The sequence below is a fragment of the Heterocephalus glaber genome, unplaced genomic scaffold (genome assembly GCF_053883595.1).
Source record: "Heterocephalus glaber isolate CG9 unplaced genomic scaffold, H.glaber_assembly_v1.0 deba00001452, whole genome shotgun sequence".
Lineage (NCBI taxonomy): Eukaryota > Metazoa > Chordata > Mammalia > Rodentia > Bathyergidae > Heterocephalus > Heterocephalus glaber.
In genome coordinates this window covers 17,426,853-17,442,085 of record NW_028258302.1, presented here as the reverse complement: position 1 = coordinate 17,442,085, position 15,233 = coordinate 17,426,853, and the positions used below count along the sequence as shown (strand labels likewise).

The 15,233-nt window shown below is 44.8% G+C and overlaps 1 protein-coding gene across 3 annotated transcripts in view; it reads left to right on the top strand.

Moving 5' to 3' along the window:
* Nucleotides 1–15,233, top strand: part of Nipal3 (NIPA like domain containing 3) — a 44,563-nt gene that overhangs the window by 3,064 nt on the left and 26,266 nt on the right. For 2 of the 3 annotated variants that reach the window (XM_004850593.3, XM_004850594.3), the window contains exon 2: nucleotides 14,589–14,657. In XM_004850593.3, the coding sequence (XP_004850650.1) occupies nucleotides 14,589–14,657 (69 nt within the window). Of the gene's footprint in view, nucleotides 1–14,588; nucleotides 14,658–14,926; nucleotides 15,120–15,233 lie in introns of all 3 variants that reach the window. The other variant, XM_021263070.2, reaches the window with a different exon arrangement.

Below are 15,233 nucleotides of genomic sequence, written 5' to 3'. Positions count from 1 at the left end.
TCACCCTCCCATGGAGTCAACAAACATATGGACAATGAGACAGTCTTGACATGGAAGGAATTTTTTTTTCTTTTTTTTTTGGTACTGGGGATCAAACTTGGGTCCTTGCGCTTTCGAGGCAGGCAGTGGAACCACTGAGCTAAATCCCCGGCCCTGGAAGGAATTTTAGGAGCCTTGGGCCAGACTGAACGAAGACCACCAAGGCCTTACATCTTGAAGGTGCTGAGTGCTTTCACTGTGAAGCAACGAGAACACCCCGTTCTGCCTCTTGGTATCTAGAAGTTAATACCATTCAGTGTCATGATGGAAGCTGTTCTCTCTGAGTTATGCCTGAGTCTTCATTTCTAAAGGTGGTAGAGTGATGTATGGAGATGCCATTCAATGCCATTGAAAGAAGATTTTTTTTTATTTATAGTTCCCAAGAAAAGGCCACATACAGTACGCTTGAGGTGGTCAGGAGGCAGAGAGAGAAAAGTCTTGATCAGAGCCTTCATTGTGATTTCCAAGGGAAGGACAAGACAGGGCAGGGTAACATCTTGGGACTGGCTAATTTGAATAATTTCAGAGGACTTTGGAACATAGGAACTGTCCTTATTGTCTGGAACCCAGCCCTTGGTTAATGTAGGGTAGGGGAAATATTGATATATGAGAGCTTGATAAAGGAGCTGAGAGAAGTGTGAGCTCTGATTGGTTAATTGGCATAGGGGAGGTGGGCTCCTCTGCTGTCTCCTTTGCCAGCCCTGTGAGGGGCAGTCTTTCCCCAGACAGCAAGGCCAGAAGTGCCAGAGCATCAAGAATTCAGAGAATAAGGAGATGGAGTTAATTCAGCTGGCCCTGTGATGAATGGCTGCCAAAAGGACAGATACAGAGTCCAAGGGAACAGAATACTCTTCTTGATGAGATTTCTAATAAGTTTCCATTTTAATCACAAATTCAGCTCAGTTGCTTATTATGGAATGTCTTCATGCCAGGACAGAAATAAATAAGTCATGGTGACCGCCAAGGAGTGTAAGACTTGAGGTTGGAGACAGGCACGTGGACAGATGGTTATGAGCCCACTGAAGTACCATGTGGGGTCAAGAGAAGAAGACCTGTGTTCCTATCCCTACTCTGCTCCTCCCTAGCTAAGTGACCCTGGACATAGGGCTCCCTGACCCCCAGATTCTGTTAGGGAATCTGTAGAATGTGGTAGCAACACCTTAGGCCAACTGTGTGGACCAGTGAAAAAGTGCCTCACCCAGAGCCTGACCATGTGCTGGGCACACAGCAGATGCTCAACTTAGAAATGCTATGGGACCCTGGGCAGAACAGATGAAGGTGCATGCAGTCCAGGGAAGGTATAGTTAATTCTGCTGGGGATGGAGAGAGGGGTTTGTAAGGGGGAGCTGCCTCCTTCCTCCTGGACTTTATTAAGGCTACTTGATTGCAAGAAATAAGAACCCATTTCAGAGAAGCTGAGACAAAAAGGGAAATTATGAGGTTACAGGGAAGCTCATGACACCAGGAAGGGCAGGGGACCTTGGAAGGTAGGGAACTAAGACATGATTGGCCCAGTGGGGGTCAGGTGTCTGCTCTGGTTCAATCAGTAATAACCAAAAGGGTGGCGCTGGCCAGGAGGTGTGGCCAACCACCAAAAGTGGTTTCTGAGGCTCTAAGACTGTGGGCCACTCCCAGAGGAGAATGGTTGTGCAAGCTGAAGGCCTGCCCCCAAGTCATCTTTTACATTTAGGGCAGGAAAACAACAAGAGGCCCCAAGTCTAGCTTGATCAATGGGATGAAGCCTTACCCTCTGCACTACCCAGCAGGGCATGAATTGTAGTTGGGAGAGTGCTCACAAGGACGACCTGAATTTACAGATGAGGAAGCTTAAGCTATCTGTGCCATTTTGTTTCTGTGTGGGAAATCCTAGCCATCCTTCCAGTTCCAGCATCACCTTTTCCATGACATCTTTGTCTGTCTTGCTATTCTTTATCCATCACCAATTACCATACTATCCTTATAACAATGATAATAGCACCTAGCATTGGTTGAGTGCATGCATGTGTAACAGGGACCATCCTAATCCTCACAAAAGCCCATGAGGTAGATTCTGTCATAACTCCATTTTATTTGTGAGGAAACTGGCACAGAGAGATTAATTAACTTGCTCAAGGCCACACAGTTAATAGGTAGAAAATCTGGGATTTGAATCAAGTTTATGCACTGCCAAGGTTTTTGATTCTGTCTACCACTCTGTGCTGCTTGCATTGTGCTTGGTACTCTACACTTTCTGCTCCCTGAAACTGGGAATTAAGTGTGGAAATGACAGCCGCAGGGAAGGTGGTGTCTCACCTGCTAGAGAAGGTGTCAGGGAAGTGGGTAGGTCAGGTGACAAGTATAACAGAGCCAATGAGCCAGCCTGATATTTCCCCTGCATTGGAATGCAGCCACCCTGGAACAAGCCGGAGTGCAGGAATTAGTATTTATCTGCTTGCACTTCAAACCCAAGGCATTGTGGGAGATCAGTCTAAATAGCAAGTGATGACTGGTCTTTTCACTGTGGTATTTAAATGGAGGGTGTTGGTAGCAGACATGAAGCAGACCTTGGGGATGGCAGATCTGAGCCGAGGATACCAATATTCCCAAAAGGTTTCCTACCTCTGACCTGGAGCTGCCTTCCTGAGAAGAGTTTATTTTCTTTCAGAGTTGTAGGCAGTAAAAAGATCACTTCTTGGGTCAGAAAATATCAGAGTCAGAGGGCCTTAGAGCTATGCTAGTAATAATGATAATAAAGATGAAACCTAGTACCCAGGCACTATGGCACACACCTGTAATCCCAGCTACTTAGGACACTGAGGCAGGAAGATTGCAAATTCAAGGTCAGCCTGGGCAACTTAGTGAGACCTGTTTCCAAAAAAATGATATATATATTTTTGAGACAGTGTCTCACTATGTAGTTCAGGCTGGTCTTGAACTCACTATGTAGTCCAAGATGCCCTTGAACTTGCAGTGATCTTCCTGCCTCAGCCTCCTGAGTGCTGGAAATAGAGGTGTGTGCCACCACACCCAGCTCAAATTTTTTTAAAAAGGAGGAGAGGGGCTGGGGAGGTAGCTCAGTGGTAGAGCACTTGTCCCAGCCCTGAAAAAAATGAAGGTAACAGCTAGAATTGCTTTAGTATTTACTCTATCATGTGATGTTTCAACCTATACCCTACTTCATGTAACATGATCCTAAGAGGGTTTGCAAAAGGCTCTGTTGTTCAGAGGTGGAAGATGAGGCTTGGAGAGTTGAGGAATTTACCTGAGGTCACACAGCAAGTAAGTGGCAGAGGAAGGAGCCCAGCCCAGGTCTGTTGTCCTCTGAGGCCACCCTGCCACTGGCCACTGTGTGATATTGGTGGAGTCTCACATGTGCTTCTCACCCTGAATAACCTCTGTGAGAACCCAAGTGGTCCTCAGCGAAGCAGGATCCAGTGGTTTGAGGATACTGCCAGCAGTCCAGAGGAGGAAGCTGTCCTGCACTGCCCTGTCCTCCCTCCTGCCCCAGAACTGGGCACCATCTGACAGTAGCAAGCTCTGAGGTTTGCAGGAGGAGCTTGCTGGCTGGGTCCTTCTGTACCTCAGTTGCCCATGCTAGGCCGCATGGGCAGATGGGAGGTGGGAGGTGTTTGTTCAAACTGTGTAACCCCTGGGTGGTGGCGGCTTCTTTGCCTGACTTTAAAGGCTCATAAAACTGAATCAGTCCCCACTTCATAAGGGTTCAGGGGCATAATTAGCATTGATGAGGTCTTGGAGACACCCAGATAGAAGGGTGTGAGTTATGTCTGGTGTTGCTAACCATGTGTGTCTGTACCTGCTTATTATGTGTGGAGGTCAGTGTGCTGTAGAAATGGCTCTTAAAGATTCCTTGGCTGCCTGTGTCATTAGTGGGGATGCAGCACTTACAAGCTGGAGTTTCTTTTTTCCTAATTTACTTTGCTCCCTCTGAAGGACACCTCAGAGAACAGTCTGGGGTGCCATTGTCATCAGGAGGCTGGAAGTCAGATTTCTGTCCTGTCCTTACCCTTGTCGGGTAATTCCACTTCCCTGAGGCTCACTCTTTACCTGTAAACTCCTTCATCATATGTGCTAAGAGTAGGGCTCATGGTTACACTTACTTCATAGGGTTGCTTGCAGCCCAAGGAGCATTCAGGAAATGAGCTTCACACTGTTCTTGTTGTGAGCACTCGGTGAATACCAGCTTTTATTGTCATAGGGACAGTTTGACTGTGAGATTTTTCACTGCTTTGATTCGTTTATCCTTGGGAGTTTTACAGTTTCCATTTCCAGGTTCTGCCCCTCACCATTCCCCATCCTGAAATGACGGTATACTAGTGAGCTTTCTGCTGCCTTCACAAAATACCTAAGAAAATCAACTTGAAGGAGGGAAGATTTATTTTGGATCACAGTTTCAGGGGTTTCAGTCCATGATCAATGGCCTCCATCACTTTGGGCCTCGGGCAAGTCAGAACATCATGGCGGAAAGGCATGGCCAAGGAAAGCAGCTCACTTCCTGGCAGCCAGGAAGCAGAAAAAAACAAATAGGAAGAAGCCAAGGAGAAGTTACACCCTTCAAAGGCACACCCCAGTGACCTGCTCCACCTAATTAAGCTCCGCCTCATCAGTGGATTAATCCATTGATGAAGTTAGAACCCTTGTGATCCAGTCACTTCCCCCAAAGCGCTCCTCTGTACACTGCTGCACTGGGGACCAAGCTCCCAACATGAGCCTTTTGGGGGACAGTTTATATCCAGTCCCTAATGGGTGTTTTGTCTGTGTGGCAGAAGGCTCTCCTCCGGACTTTTATTTTTTCCTTCCCCTTGGAGGCAAGTCAACAGCACATTCTCAGACACCTCTGTGGATTTAGTCAACATCACCTAAGAGGACAACTCCGTCTGCTACAGCAAAAATAATAGTGGGTAACAGTAAAAGGTTGAATGGTAAGAAACTGCCATTTTGTATGGTCAGATACAGGCAATTTCATGTGATTGGCCTTAATTCTAAGTACTGAAGTTGGTACTTTAGTCCCCAGAACAGCCCCGAAAGGAAGGTGCTGTCTCCTCACTAGTGAAGGAGGAAGAAACCTGGCCTTAGGGAAAGCTGCCCTCTTGCTACAGCTATGTGGTTTTCTGCCCAGCTCCCAGAGCCTGTCTCCAGCTCTCCTTTGTCTCCCACAGAGCCTGGGCAGCCTTGGTGTGTCTTTAGGGAACTAGAGTCCTTCTGACCTTACGTGCCCTAGGCAATGACCCCTCATTAGCCTAAGTCCTAGGTCAGGGTTCCTGGGCTTTACTTTGTCTCCTCTACAGGGCTACATTTAATGAAGGGCTTCCCTTGGAGGCCTCAGACTTGACCATCTAAGAAACACTACCTACATTCTCACACATCTTTTAGTTGACATCTAAAATTTTTCATCACAAGTATTTTAATACAAATAGAGTATTTAATACTCTATTTGTAAAGTATATAAATACTAGTATTTTAAAAATCTGTTACACACTCCTAACTGAAGCCCTTGGAACCATCCAATACCCACCACTAGCCTTCTGAAAGATACCTAAACCAAGTCCCTTAGCTGTTGAAGATTAGACTTCATTTCTTTTTCTCCTTGAATTTGTATTTCCTTCACAGAATTTTTCCCAAAATAGTCTTTTAACACTTAGAAGTTTTCTGTGCATCTAGCATGCTTCTGTTAAAAAGTTTAGGCAAATGTAATAGGATTTATTTGAGCAAAGACTGGCTCATGGATTGGGCAGCCCTCCAAACCCGAGAGGCCTGGAGAGCTCCCCTTAACAGTATGGGCAGCAAGCTTTCATAGTGAATGCAGAAGCAAAGAAATTGTCTGATTGGCTATAGCTCTGTGTTTGGGTATGATCCAACCCCTAAATCCCTAGTCAGAGGTTAGCTGGCTGTTTCTGATTGGCTTAGTTTAAGTTCTGTTTTACATTGATTAGTTTGCTTACGTAGTAACCCAAGTTACTAGATCTGGCTCAGCCTAATAGCCTTCCAGTAAAAAAAATAAAAATAAAAATAAATTTTTTAAATTCATCTTTATAAGAACAGATGTAAATCATATAATTGGTTTATTTTTTAAAACTTTCTTGAATGTGAGGTTTATAAGAGTTGGTTCAATCAAAAGAAGGTTTTTATTAGTATATTTAGATACAAGCAATTGATTAATGCACTATACAGTTTTACAAATAAATATTGAGCCCAAAACTCTTATATTAGAAATGAATATTTGAATAAGAAGAATGGGGCTTTAAAAAAAAAAGCTAGTAGCTGTATTCAAGACAAACATAGATTTCTAGGACAGGGTAGAGGTTAGCATCAATTCTGTTGCAAGTTTGGATTTGGATCTCTGGAAGTGCTAAGAACTTTGTTCACATTAGAGTAAATACCTGAGATGGTAGAGAATTGTTGTACCAGTATCACTGAATTCTTTGAACTCCTTCCAAGCTACATCCTAAAAATCACATAGTGATAGACCACTCTTATTGGCACATCAGCTAACAATATGCTTAAGACATCCTCAGTTTTTGTTCAAAGCCAAGTGCTAAGACACATCTAGTTTGCCACAGGGTTTATTTTGCTTTCACTATTCCTATCAAATTTATCTTTTAAAAAGGCATTATCGGCCTGGGGATTTAGCTCAGTGGCGCCTGCCTTGCAAGCACAAGGTCCTGAGTTCGATCCCCAGTACCAAAAAAAGAAAAGGGCATAATCAATTATGTCTATAAGTTTTTTCACTTAATGACATTTTGAGTTAACACGCCCTATCCAGAAAGGGTTGGGGAAAGTAAAATAGTTAGTTTTATCCTACCTTTGCCTATAATATACTTTATTTTCAGCACTAGAGGTTGAACCCAGTGCCTTCACATTGAGCCACACCCCCAGCCCTTTTTAGTTTTCTTTTTGAGACAAGGTCTTGCAAAGTTGCCCAGGCTGGGCTCGAATTCATGATCCTCCTGCCTCAGCCTCCCCAGTACCTATAGTATACGTTAATACACATATATTTGTATATATATGTATATATATATATTATAAAACATAATGTGAATATCACAAATACATGTGTATATTTTAAAATTATAAATGCTTTTATCACAAGCTCTGAATAAAACTTAGAGCTGCATATTTGGCCCATTCATTGTTTGTGATCGATCTAGAATCAAACCTTATTGACCTTATTGTCCTCGCATCAGTCAAGTTAGGCTTTCTAGTTTCAGAATATTCCAGCAAGGACAGAAGCATCTTATTCTGGTGTCACACTTTAACAAGAATATAGAGAAGAGGAGGAAGGGAGGGTCATTCATGCACTGGGTGTCTTGGTAGTTTTGATTATCACTAAAGGAACCTCCAAGGAAACATTTCAGAATTCCCCTTGGTTTCTTGGTGGCTTTCCAACTCTGGGCAATGTGCTAGAGGAAGATTCAAAGATAAGTGAAAGACAGATCCGCCTTTGATAAAATGGGAGAAGGCTTTGTGCAAGGTGAGGTGAGAAAGGGAAAGGAACAGGGGCCGGGTAAGGCCGGAGAAGGGCTTGAAGAGACCGGGATCAAGTCCCTGACTTAGAACATCAGCAAAACCCTTGGTGAAGAAAGCCTCAGACCCCAGTCTGAAGAGGATGGCCTTCTGTCCTTGCCACTCAGACTCTTCTTTTAGAAACATCATTCAAATAATGTCACTCAGAGCTCCTGTTATCCCAAGCCCAAGTGCAGACCCTCAGGGAGAGAGGAGAGGCGCCCCCCTCCCCACCTGGTGACCACCTCTCAAGCCTTCTCCCTGGTCGCTCTGGTTTTCTTCCTTCCCTGGACCCTGCCTTACTTCGTAGTTGCCCTAAACCCATTTTTCCTGGGTTTCCCCTCACGCTGGCTTTCTTTCCAGTCCTCAAAGGACCTATGTTTGTCCCCTCTGCGTGGGCTTCTTGTGGCTGTGGAATGGCTTTCTCCGCCCCATGCCACTGCTCTGGGTCTCCAGGGCCTGTGGAAGTCAACCTCCTCAGAGCCAGCCTCTGCCTTCACTAGATCCAGCTTTGTCCCACATTCTCAAAGCACCGGAGCTTCACTGTGTTAGGAAGCTGGGTCCTAGTGCTCACTGCAAGGGACTGACAACCCACCTTGGTTCCTTGTGTCCTCAAAGAAAGATTTCAGACAAGATGCGTAGGCAGTAGTAGGGTGGAGTTTATTGGAAAGTGATTGGTTTTTAGGGCGATAGAGTGCACCTTCAACCATTGAAAGTGGGCAAGTGCCAAGATGGTCCCAGCACCAAAGTAAGTCTCAGGCTACATTTATATGATTAATGGGGTCTTCAAAGAATATTACTGCCTCCCTCTGAGGTCATGGTTCTTTTACAAGGAAACTGGGCTGTTTGGACCAACTTCAAAGGGGTAGGGTTCCTGTTTATTCCCAGATGGGATGTTTCCTTTTAATTTGAGTCCTTGAGGTTTTTTTCCAAGTCCTCACCCATGGCCTGCACTTTGAATGGGCCCTGGATCTTATCAGCATGCTCAGAGGAGTTTATATTCTCTTGGGCTAAAGTTTGAAACCCTAAATTTGTTTGTATTTTGTGTATAGCTAATGATTAAGAAAATTAAGGAAAAAAAATAACATCGTCTTTGCGTTTTGTATATTCCCACACACACACCAGCTGCCTGTCTCCAGGCCTGCTAATGTCTAACTTTCTGCCTAATATTTTCCCCCTCAAAAGGTGGGGCCCTAAAATGACTTGGGGCATCGGGCACTGCATCATTTTGGGTACTTCCTGCTGAGAGGGGACCCAAGGGAGGAAGTTAGGGTCACCCCTCTTGCTGACATTCAGGCCTAGAGGGTTGGTTGAGGGGTCGGTAGATAGATAGCCAGATTAGAAGGATGCGGGATCATCTGGAAGTGGATAAGAAGAAAGAAACAGGAAAATAGAAAGCTCAGGAGACAGTTTATTGGCCCAAATACAAGGATTATAAGGACAAACATTGCAAAGGTTATAAACCTTTCCCACCAACTTGACCCTGAGAGCCAGGCCCATATCATTTCCCCAAAGCTAGGCTTGAGATTGGGTGTGGCTTAGATTTGTTTTAAATCCTGCAAGGCGGAAGAGATATTGGCAGAGTTGTCAGGTGTGTCTATATAGCCTTCAATTTTGATTGTTGCACAGGTTCCTCCTTGTGCTGCAGTTAAAATGTCTAGTGCCATCTGATTTGCAACACCGCCTTTTCATAAGTTGGACTTCAGAATTTAACAAAGAGATTCTTGGGTGGTGTCATTCACACTTTTTCTGAGTATATTGAGTCAGGTTCTATATGCTATATGACATCCTCTAATCCCATGGAAGGAATAAAAATAGAGGCCAAGGGATCATACCAGTGGAACACACTACAGGTCCCTCTGTGTTGTAAAACAGAGTGGCCAAGAGTTTTTATTCATCACCCTTGTATCCAGTGGAGACCCAAGGTGCATTGGCCAATCCAGCCAGGAAGTAGCCAGGGCCAAAGATTAGCACCTCAAAGCCATTGGGTGCCATTTGAGGTAGCCCAATGTATTCTGGGCCCTAAAAACCAATCAGCAGGTAATCAATCCTCTGCTAGTAAGAGGAAAATATTCTCACATTGTTCAGGGGGAGTCCAGCCCAAATATTTGGCAGTTTGGGGCCAGGCGTATTAGGAGTGCTTGCATTGCTCACAGCAAAGAGGAGGCATCTGACTAAGCCTTCCTGTAGTGGAAGTGAGCCATATATAGTCATCCCATATTTGAACACATCCTTCCTGGTAGTGATGGATATTATTTCTGATCACAGGAAGGACTGTACATTATGAAAGAAGAGGATTTGTATATCTCCAAAGGATGGCATCAGTTTCATTCTTTGAAGTTTTTCCCATGTCCCTTTGGGTCCAAGATGAAATCACTGGACCATTGGTATCCATCTGAATGAGTGTTTATACATAATATAGACTTTTCTTGTTTCTCCCACATATAATGTTGTAATTTGTTCCAATCATCATCCTTAAGTGGTGAGACCCATCATGGCAACCCTGCTGTGCTGGAAGTGGGGAGTACCCAACATGACATGTTCTATGTCCTGAGCATATTGCTGAGCCCAAATGAGAAGGGAATTTGATTCTTCTTTAGTGTGGCAGATTAGGGACAACAACCCCATCAGAAGCAAAAGATAAAATATAGTTAAATAAAAGAGATGGCAACTGAACTCCTTATGACCCGATTTATAGGGCCTCTTTATAAGCACCAACAGGTTAGTCTGTGTCCTCTAGAAACACAAGTGAGCAGACGTTTAATTATGCTAAAGGTTCCAATTAGGAGAAGAATACGCAGGGTGCATGCAGCCCTCTGGTGGAAGGTAGGGCGGGGATAGTGAGGCATGAACTGAAATGTGTTTGAACAGGTATTTCAGATTTCCCATGATGTGGGGTCTCTCAAGGCCCTAGTTGGAAAAGCTTCCATGCATCCTGTAAAGATATAAATAATGAAATAAAATAAAAACAAGTAGGTATTTAAACTCTTGGCAAGGAGACAACTGGGGGGGAATCAACTTACCAACCCTTTGGCTGGAATTGGCTTTGTGCAGGAGCCACTGAAGGAGGAGGCTTAGATCCTTGGGGATTGTTAAGAGCATAAAGCATAAGCTTGTGAGACTTGGTTGATAATCTTGTACAGCCCTTTGTAATGATAGAATCATTATCAGCATTGCCAGAAAAGGCAACCATTGTCAATATTGTGGGGTTGCTAGGTGAGCCAAAGATAATTTGGGTCCTTCATCTTTAATAAGTCTCAACCCAGTAAAGGGATTGGACATTCAGGCATTACCAAGAAGCCATGGATAAGGAGAAAATTATGCCATAAACAACACAGAGGAAGAATAAAGCATTTGGTCATGAGAGTCCCATTGATGCACAGTTGAGGGCTATTGTCTGGAATAGGAGATAAGAGAGTAAGAGGCCCCACCATCAAGGAGGAAGATGATGGTCCTACCTGTGACATCCAGTGTCACCCAAGGCTCCATCCCACTGATGGTGATGATTGAGCCAGAGGCTGACTGGAGCCTAGGGCCTCCTCATTCCAGGCACGACAGTTGGGGCTCTGAACCAGGGGTCCTTTGATCCTTGAGACAGTAAGTCCCAGTGTCCCATCTTGCCACAGTTAGAGTAAGGTGACTTAGAAAGACACCCAGAAATTGTGCATCTATTAAATCTTTTTTTTTTTTCATCTATTAAATCTTGATTAGGGTTTCAAGAATGACTGCGGTAGGTTTTGAAAACAGACTTATCATTATTGATTTGGGGTTTCCCAGAGGTTATAGTTCACAGTTAGTTGTTGAGCTCTAATACAAGTGACCATTTAAAATTGAATAACTGTTTATTGTTTTATAACAGTGTCAGTTGTTAAACCTTGACATTTCAATTAAAACATGAATTGTAGTTATAACTCAATGCAAATTCGATAGTTGTATTTGGAGTTAAATTATTTTAACAAATAAATTTATTTAATGAAAAAAAAAAGAAAAGAAAACCACCCAACATTAGATCAGTCCCTCTTCAGTGGCCCAGCTACCCACAATGACACTTACCAGTCAGCTGCCTTTCCTCAGGGGAGGAGCCAGCAGATAACGTAATGCAGCAAGAAGCTTCACATACTTTTGGTCCTCTCATTCTCACTTAGTCTTAGCTTTCTTTTTAGCTTCCCTTCTCCATATTTAGTTATAAAAAATAGAATTAGCAGCATTTAGAAGGTCATTGTTTGGAGTTTTGTGTCCCAAAGATATCTTTTGCAATTTCCTAATATCTGAAGCTGGCTGGGTAAGAAATCTGTCTTCAAAGAGTACTCATCCCATGAAGGATTGAGAGTCAGGCATGGTATGCTTTCGAATGGCTTCCTTAAGTCATTTAAGGAACTCAGGGTTTCATTTGGCCCCGATCAGTGGTAGCTGTGGTCAACATGATTTACCAGTTTGACTTTGCTGGCCTTTACCCTTCTAGAATGCAAATGATTCAATGTCTCCAGTTCCACATGTGATTAGGGTCAGTATAATCTCATTTAGGACCGGGGACAGGGGCAGCTTTAGGCCCTATAGGACACCTGTAATCGGAAGTGTGTAAGTCATCAGATAACATCCGGCCCCTGCAATTACTCAGGACCTTTCTGGATCTCTGAGTCTGTCCCAAAGTAGCATTGCCATTCTTCCACCCATAACTATGAGCAAAATGTTGGAAGGCATCTATATATTTCTGAAGATCATCGCAAAGACTGACCAAATCCTGTTTGATTTGCTTTAGGTCCCACAGAGAGAAAGGTTGTTGAGCCGTGGAACCTCATAAGACACTGACATCTCTGACAACCCAGATAGGGGAACACTGGCTTTGTTGACCTCCTGTGACCCTTTGAAATCCTACAGGATACAGCTTCTGCCTTCAGAGAGCTTTGTTCTCTCTGTGTGTACGTGAACTGAATCAGAGTCCATTTTGGTCTGACCTGATCCTTCATTTGATTTCTGTGGGCGCCTGATGTGGAGTAGGCCTGGAGGGACCTTAGCAGTCATCTGGGCCAGAACTTACTTTTTCCTGATGGGGTCACACAGGCCTAACCAGGGACTTGTCTAAGGCAGTAGGGAAGTGGCAGCAGTGCCAGGTCTACATGCTGTTCTCTTGGTTCTGGCCTCAGCAACTTTCCCTTACACTGAGGCCCTGGGGCTGGAGGGTAGGGGAGTCAAAGACACCAGACCATGGTGACCTCAGCCAATAGGCCTCCCTCTGCCCCTCCTGCCCTCACTCATGCTAGCTGCCCCTCTTCATTTCAAGAGAGAGAGGGGAGGAGGGCAGGAGGGTGGGCCTCACCCCTTACTGGTCATCTGTGCTGAGGAGGAGGCCCCAGCCAATGCTGGCCGCTGTGGGGCTGCCTGCTCATTGTCTCTTCCCAGATCGAGGAGCCCCGTGAGAGCAAGAACTGTGTGGTTTCCGTCACTGCTGACTCCCAGGGCCTGACCCACACCTTGAAGCTTGGGCAGGGCTTCCCAAGAGAGGGCGTGACCCATAGGAGCAAAGGACACTGGGAAAGATACATCTTGGGAAGGAGGATTGATATTTGGCTAAGTAGAGCTTTCTTTAGCATGTAGTGGTGTAATAACACTGATGGGTGTGTTGGGGACAAGGTGTATCATGTAGCTTAAATGCTCAGTATGCTTTGACCAGAAATTCCACTTCTGAGAGTTTATCCCAAGAGACAGATCCACATAAATGCATAAATATGTCCACTAGATATTCAACATAGTACTGTTTTTGTTTGGGGGCTTTGGGGTTGTTGGATTTTTTTCCTTAGTGGTACTGAAGATAGAACCCAGGGCTTCACGAATGCCAGGCAAGCACTCTACCACTGAGCTATGTCCTCAGCCCTTTATTTTATAGGTAGGGTCTCACTAAGTTGTTTTGCAGGGCTGGCCTCAAATTTGTGAACCTCCTGCCTCAGCCTCCCAAGTAGCTGAGATATCAGGTGTACACCATCATACTCAGCCACAGCCTAGTTTAAAATAAAGGAAACAGTCTAAGTATTCAATAATAGCAGCACAATGACATCAAGTATAGCTCGTCCAAATGATGATTTATTTGACATTTTTTAAATGATGAAATTAGATTTGACAGAAAAATGTGTTCTCAATATGTTGAGTAAAAAAAATCCATGCCACTCCGCTCTTCACAGTCATCTCTACCAGCATATGTTATAATCCTATTTTTCTAAAGTAAATTAACATTTCCATTGATATCTACATTTATGGGCAGAAAAACATTTATAGGAATAGGAACCAAACTGTAGTAATTATCTTGGGGCTAAAGAATACTGGGTGGCTTTTCTGTCATGTTATTATTATTTTATTTATGTATTTTCCCTCATTAGTCTACAATGAATATATGCATGGCAGTGGTAGTTATGTGTTTTTTTAAATACCATGCCAAAGAATTTGAACTTTACTCATAAAGTGATGTCAGTTAACTTTTTATAAAGTAAATAACTGAAAATTCACTAAGTAAGTTAGCAAGATAAAAGGGTTACACTGAGCTCCTCTGGGAACATGAACTCTCTTTGTTAAGACAGCAAAAAGGGGGCTGGGGATGGAGGGGATGTAGCTCAGTGGTGCCGCGCCTGCCTGGCAAGTGCAAGGTTCTGAGCTCCATCCCAGGTACCGGGGCAGGGGGTGGGGAGAATATATCCTGTATTGCTCTCACAGGTTCTGATTTGTGAAAGTTGTGTTCCTGGGCAAGATGGTGGCAAATCAGCACAGGGCCAGGAAGAGCAGGCGGGTTTAGGCCTTGTCAGGTCATGGTGACCACGGGCAGCCAAAGGATAGCATTTTCCAGAAGTATCCAATTCAGGATGGTTTTAGAAACCAGCAAGGTGGCCAAGTTAACCATGGGTAGTCAAATTCCAATAGACCCTCTGGGAATGAGGGGTGAAGGGGAATGATGAACACTGTTCTGGTTTTGGGGGTGACAGCAAACGTTGGGGTGTCAGATGTGTCCTGGGTCCCTTTGGCTTGGGTGTGACTCATGTCTGCTCCGTGACTTTTCCTTCTAGGAAAACCTGATTGGTGCCCTTTTGGCGATTTTTGGGCACCTCGTGGTCAGCATTGCGCTTAACCTCCAGGTAAGTCAGTCACCAGCACGGTTGGGACAGATGCGGCAGGTAAGTCAGGTGTCTTGTCCAGGTCCAGCCGAACCCTCCCTGGGGCTCTGCCTGCTCCACCCAAGTTTGCTCCTGGGTCACTACTTGTGGGCTGTTCCTGAGTCTGTGGACTCTGCCCCACTCCCTCCTCACCATCACCCCTGGCCTCCTGTTTTCTCTCTCTCTCTCTCTCTCTCTCTCTCTCTCCTCCTGATGGGCTTCTTGCCCTCTCCTGTTTGCCTTGCTGCCAGGTTACCAGGATATCCCAGTGTTCAACTCTCCTTCCAGCACTGCTCCTCACTTAGATGCCTCCAGGGTACCCTGTAGCAGCTTCTAAGCACAGCCCCTGGGTCCAGCTGTGTTCAGACAGCTGTGGTTTGGGACAAGCTGGCAGCTGGAGGAGCTTCTCTGGAGGGCACCAAGGAACTGGCTCCCTGTCCGAAGGCACGTCTTGCAGGGAGGAAGTGGTAACACCCCTGGAGAATGGGAGCCCTGAGTCCCAGTGCCCACAGGACTAATTTGCTCATTAATACACCTCTGCCGGGGATTTAGCTCAGT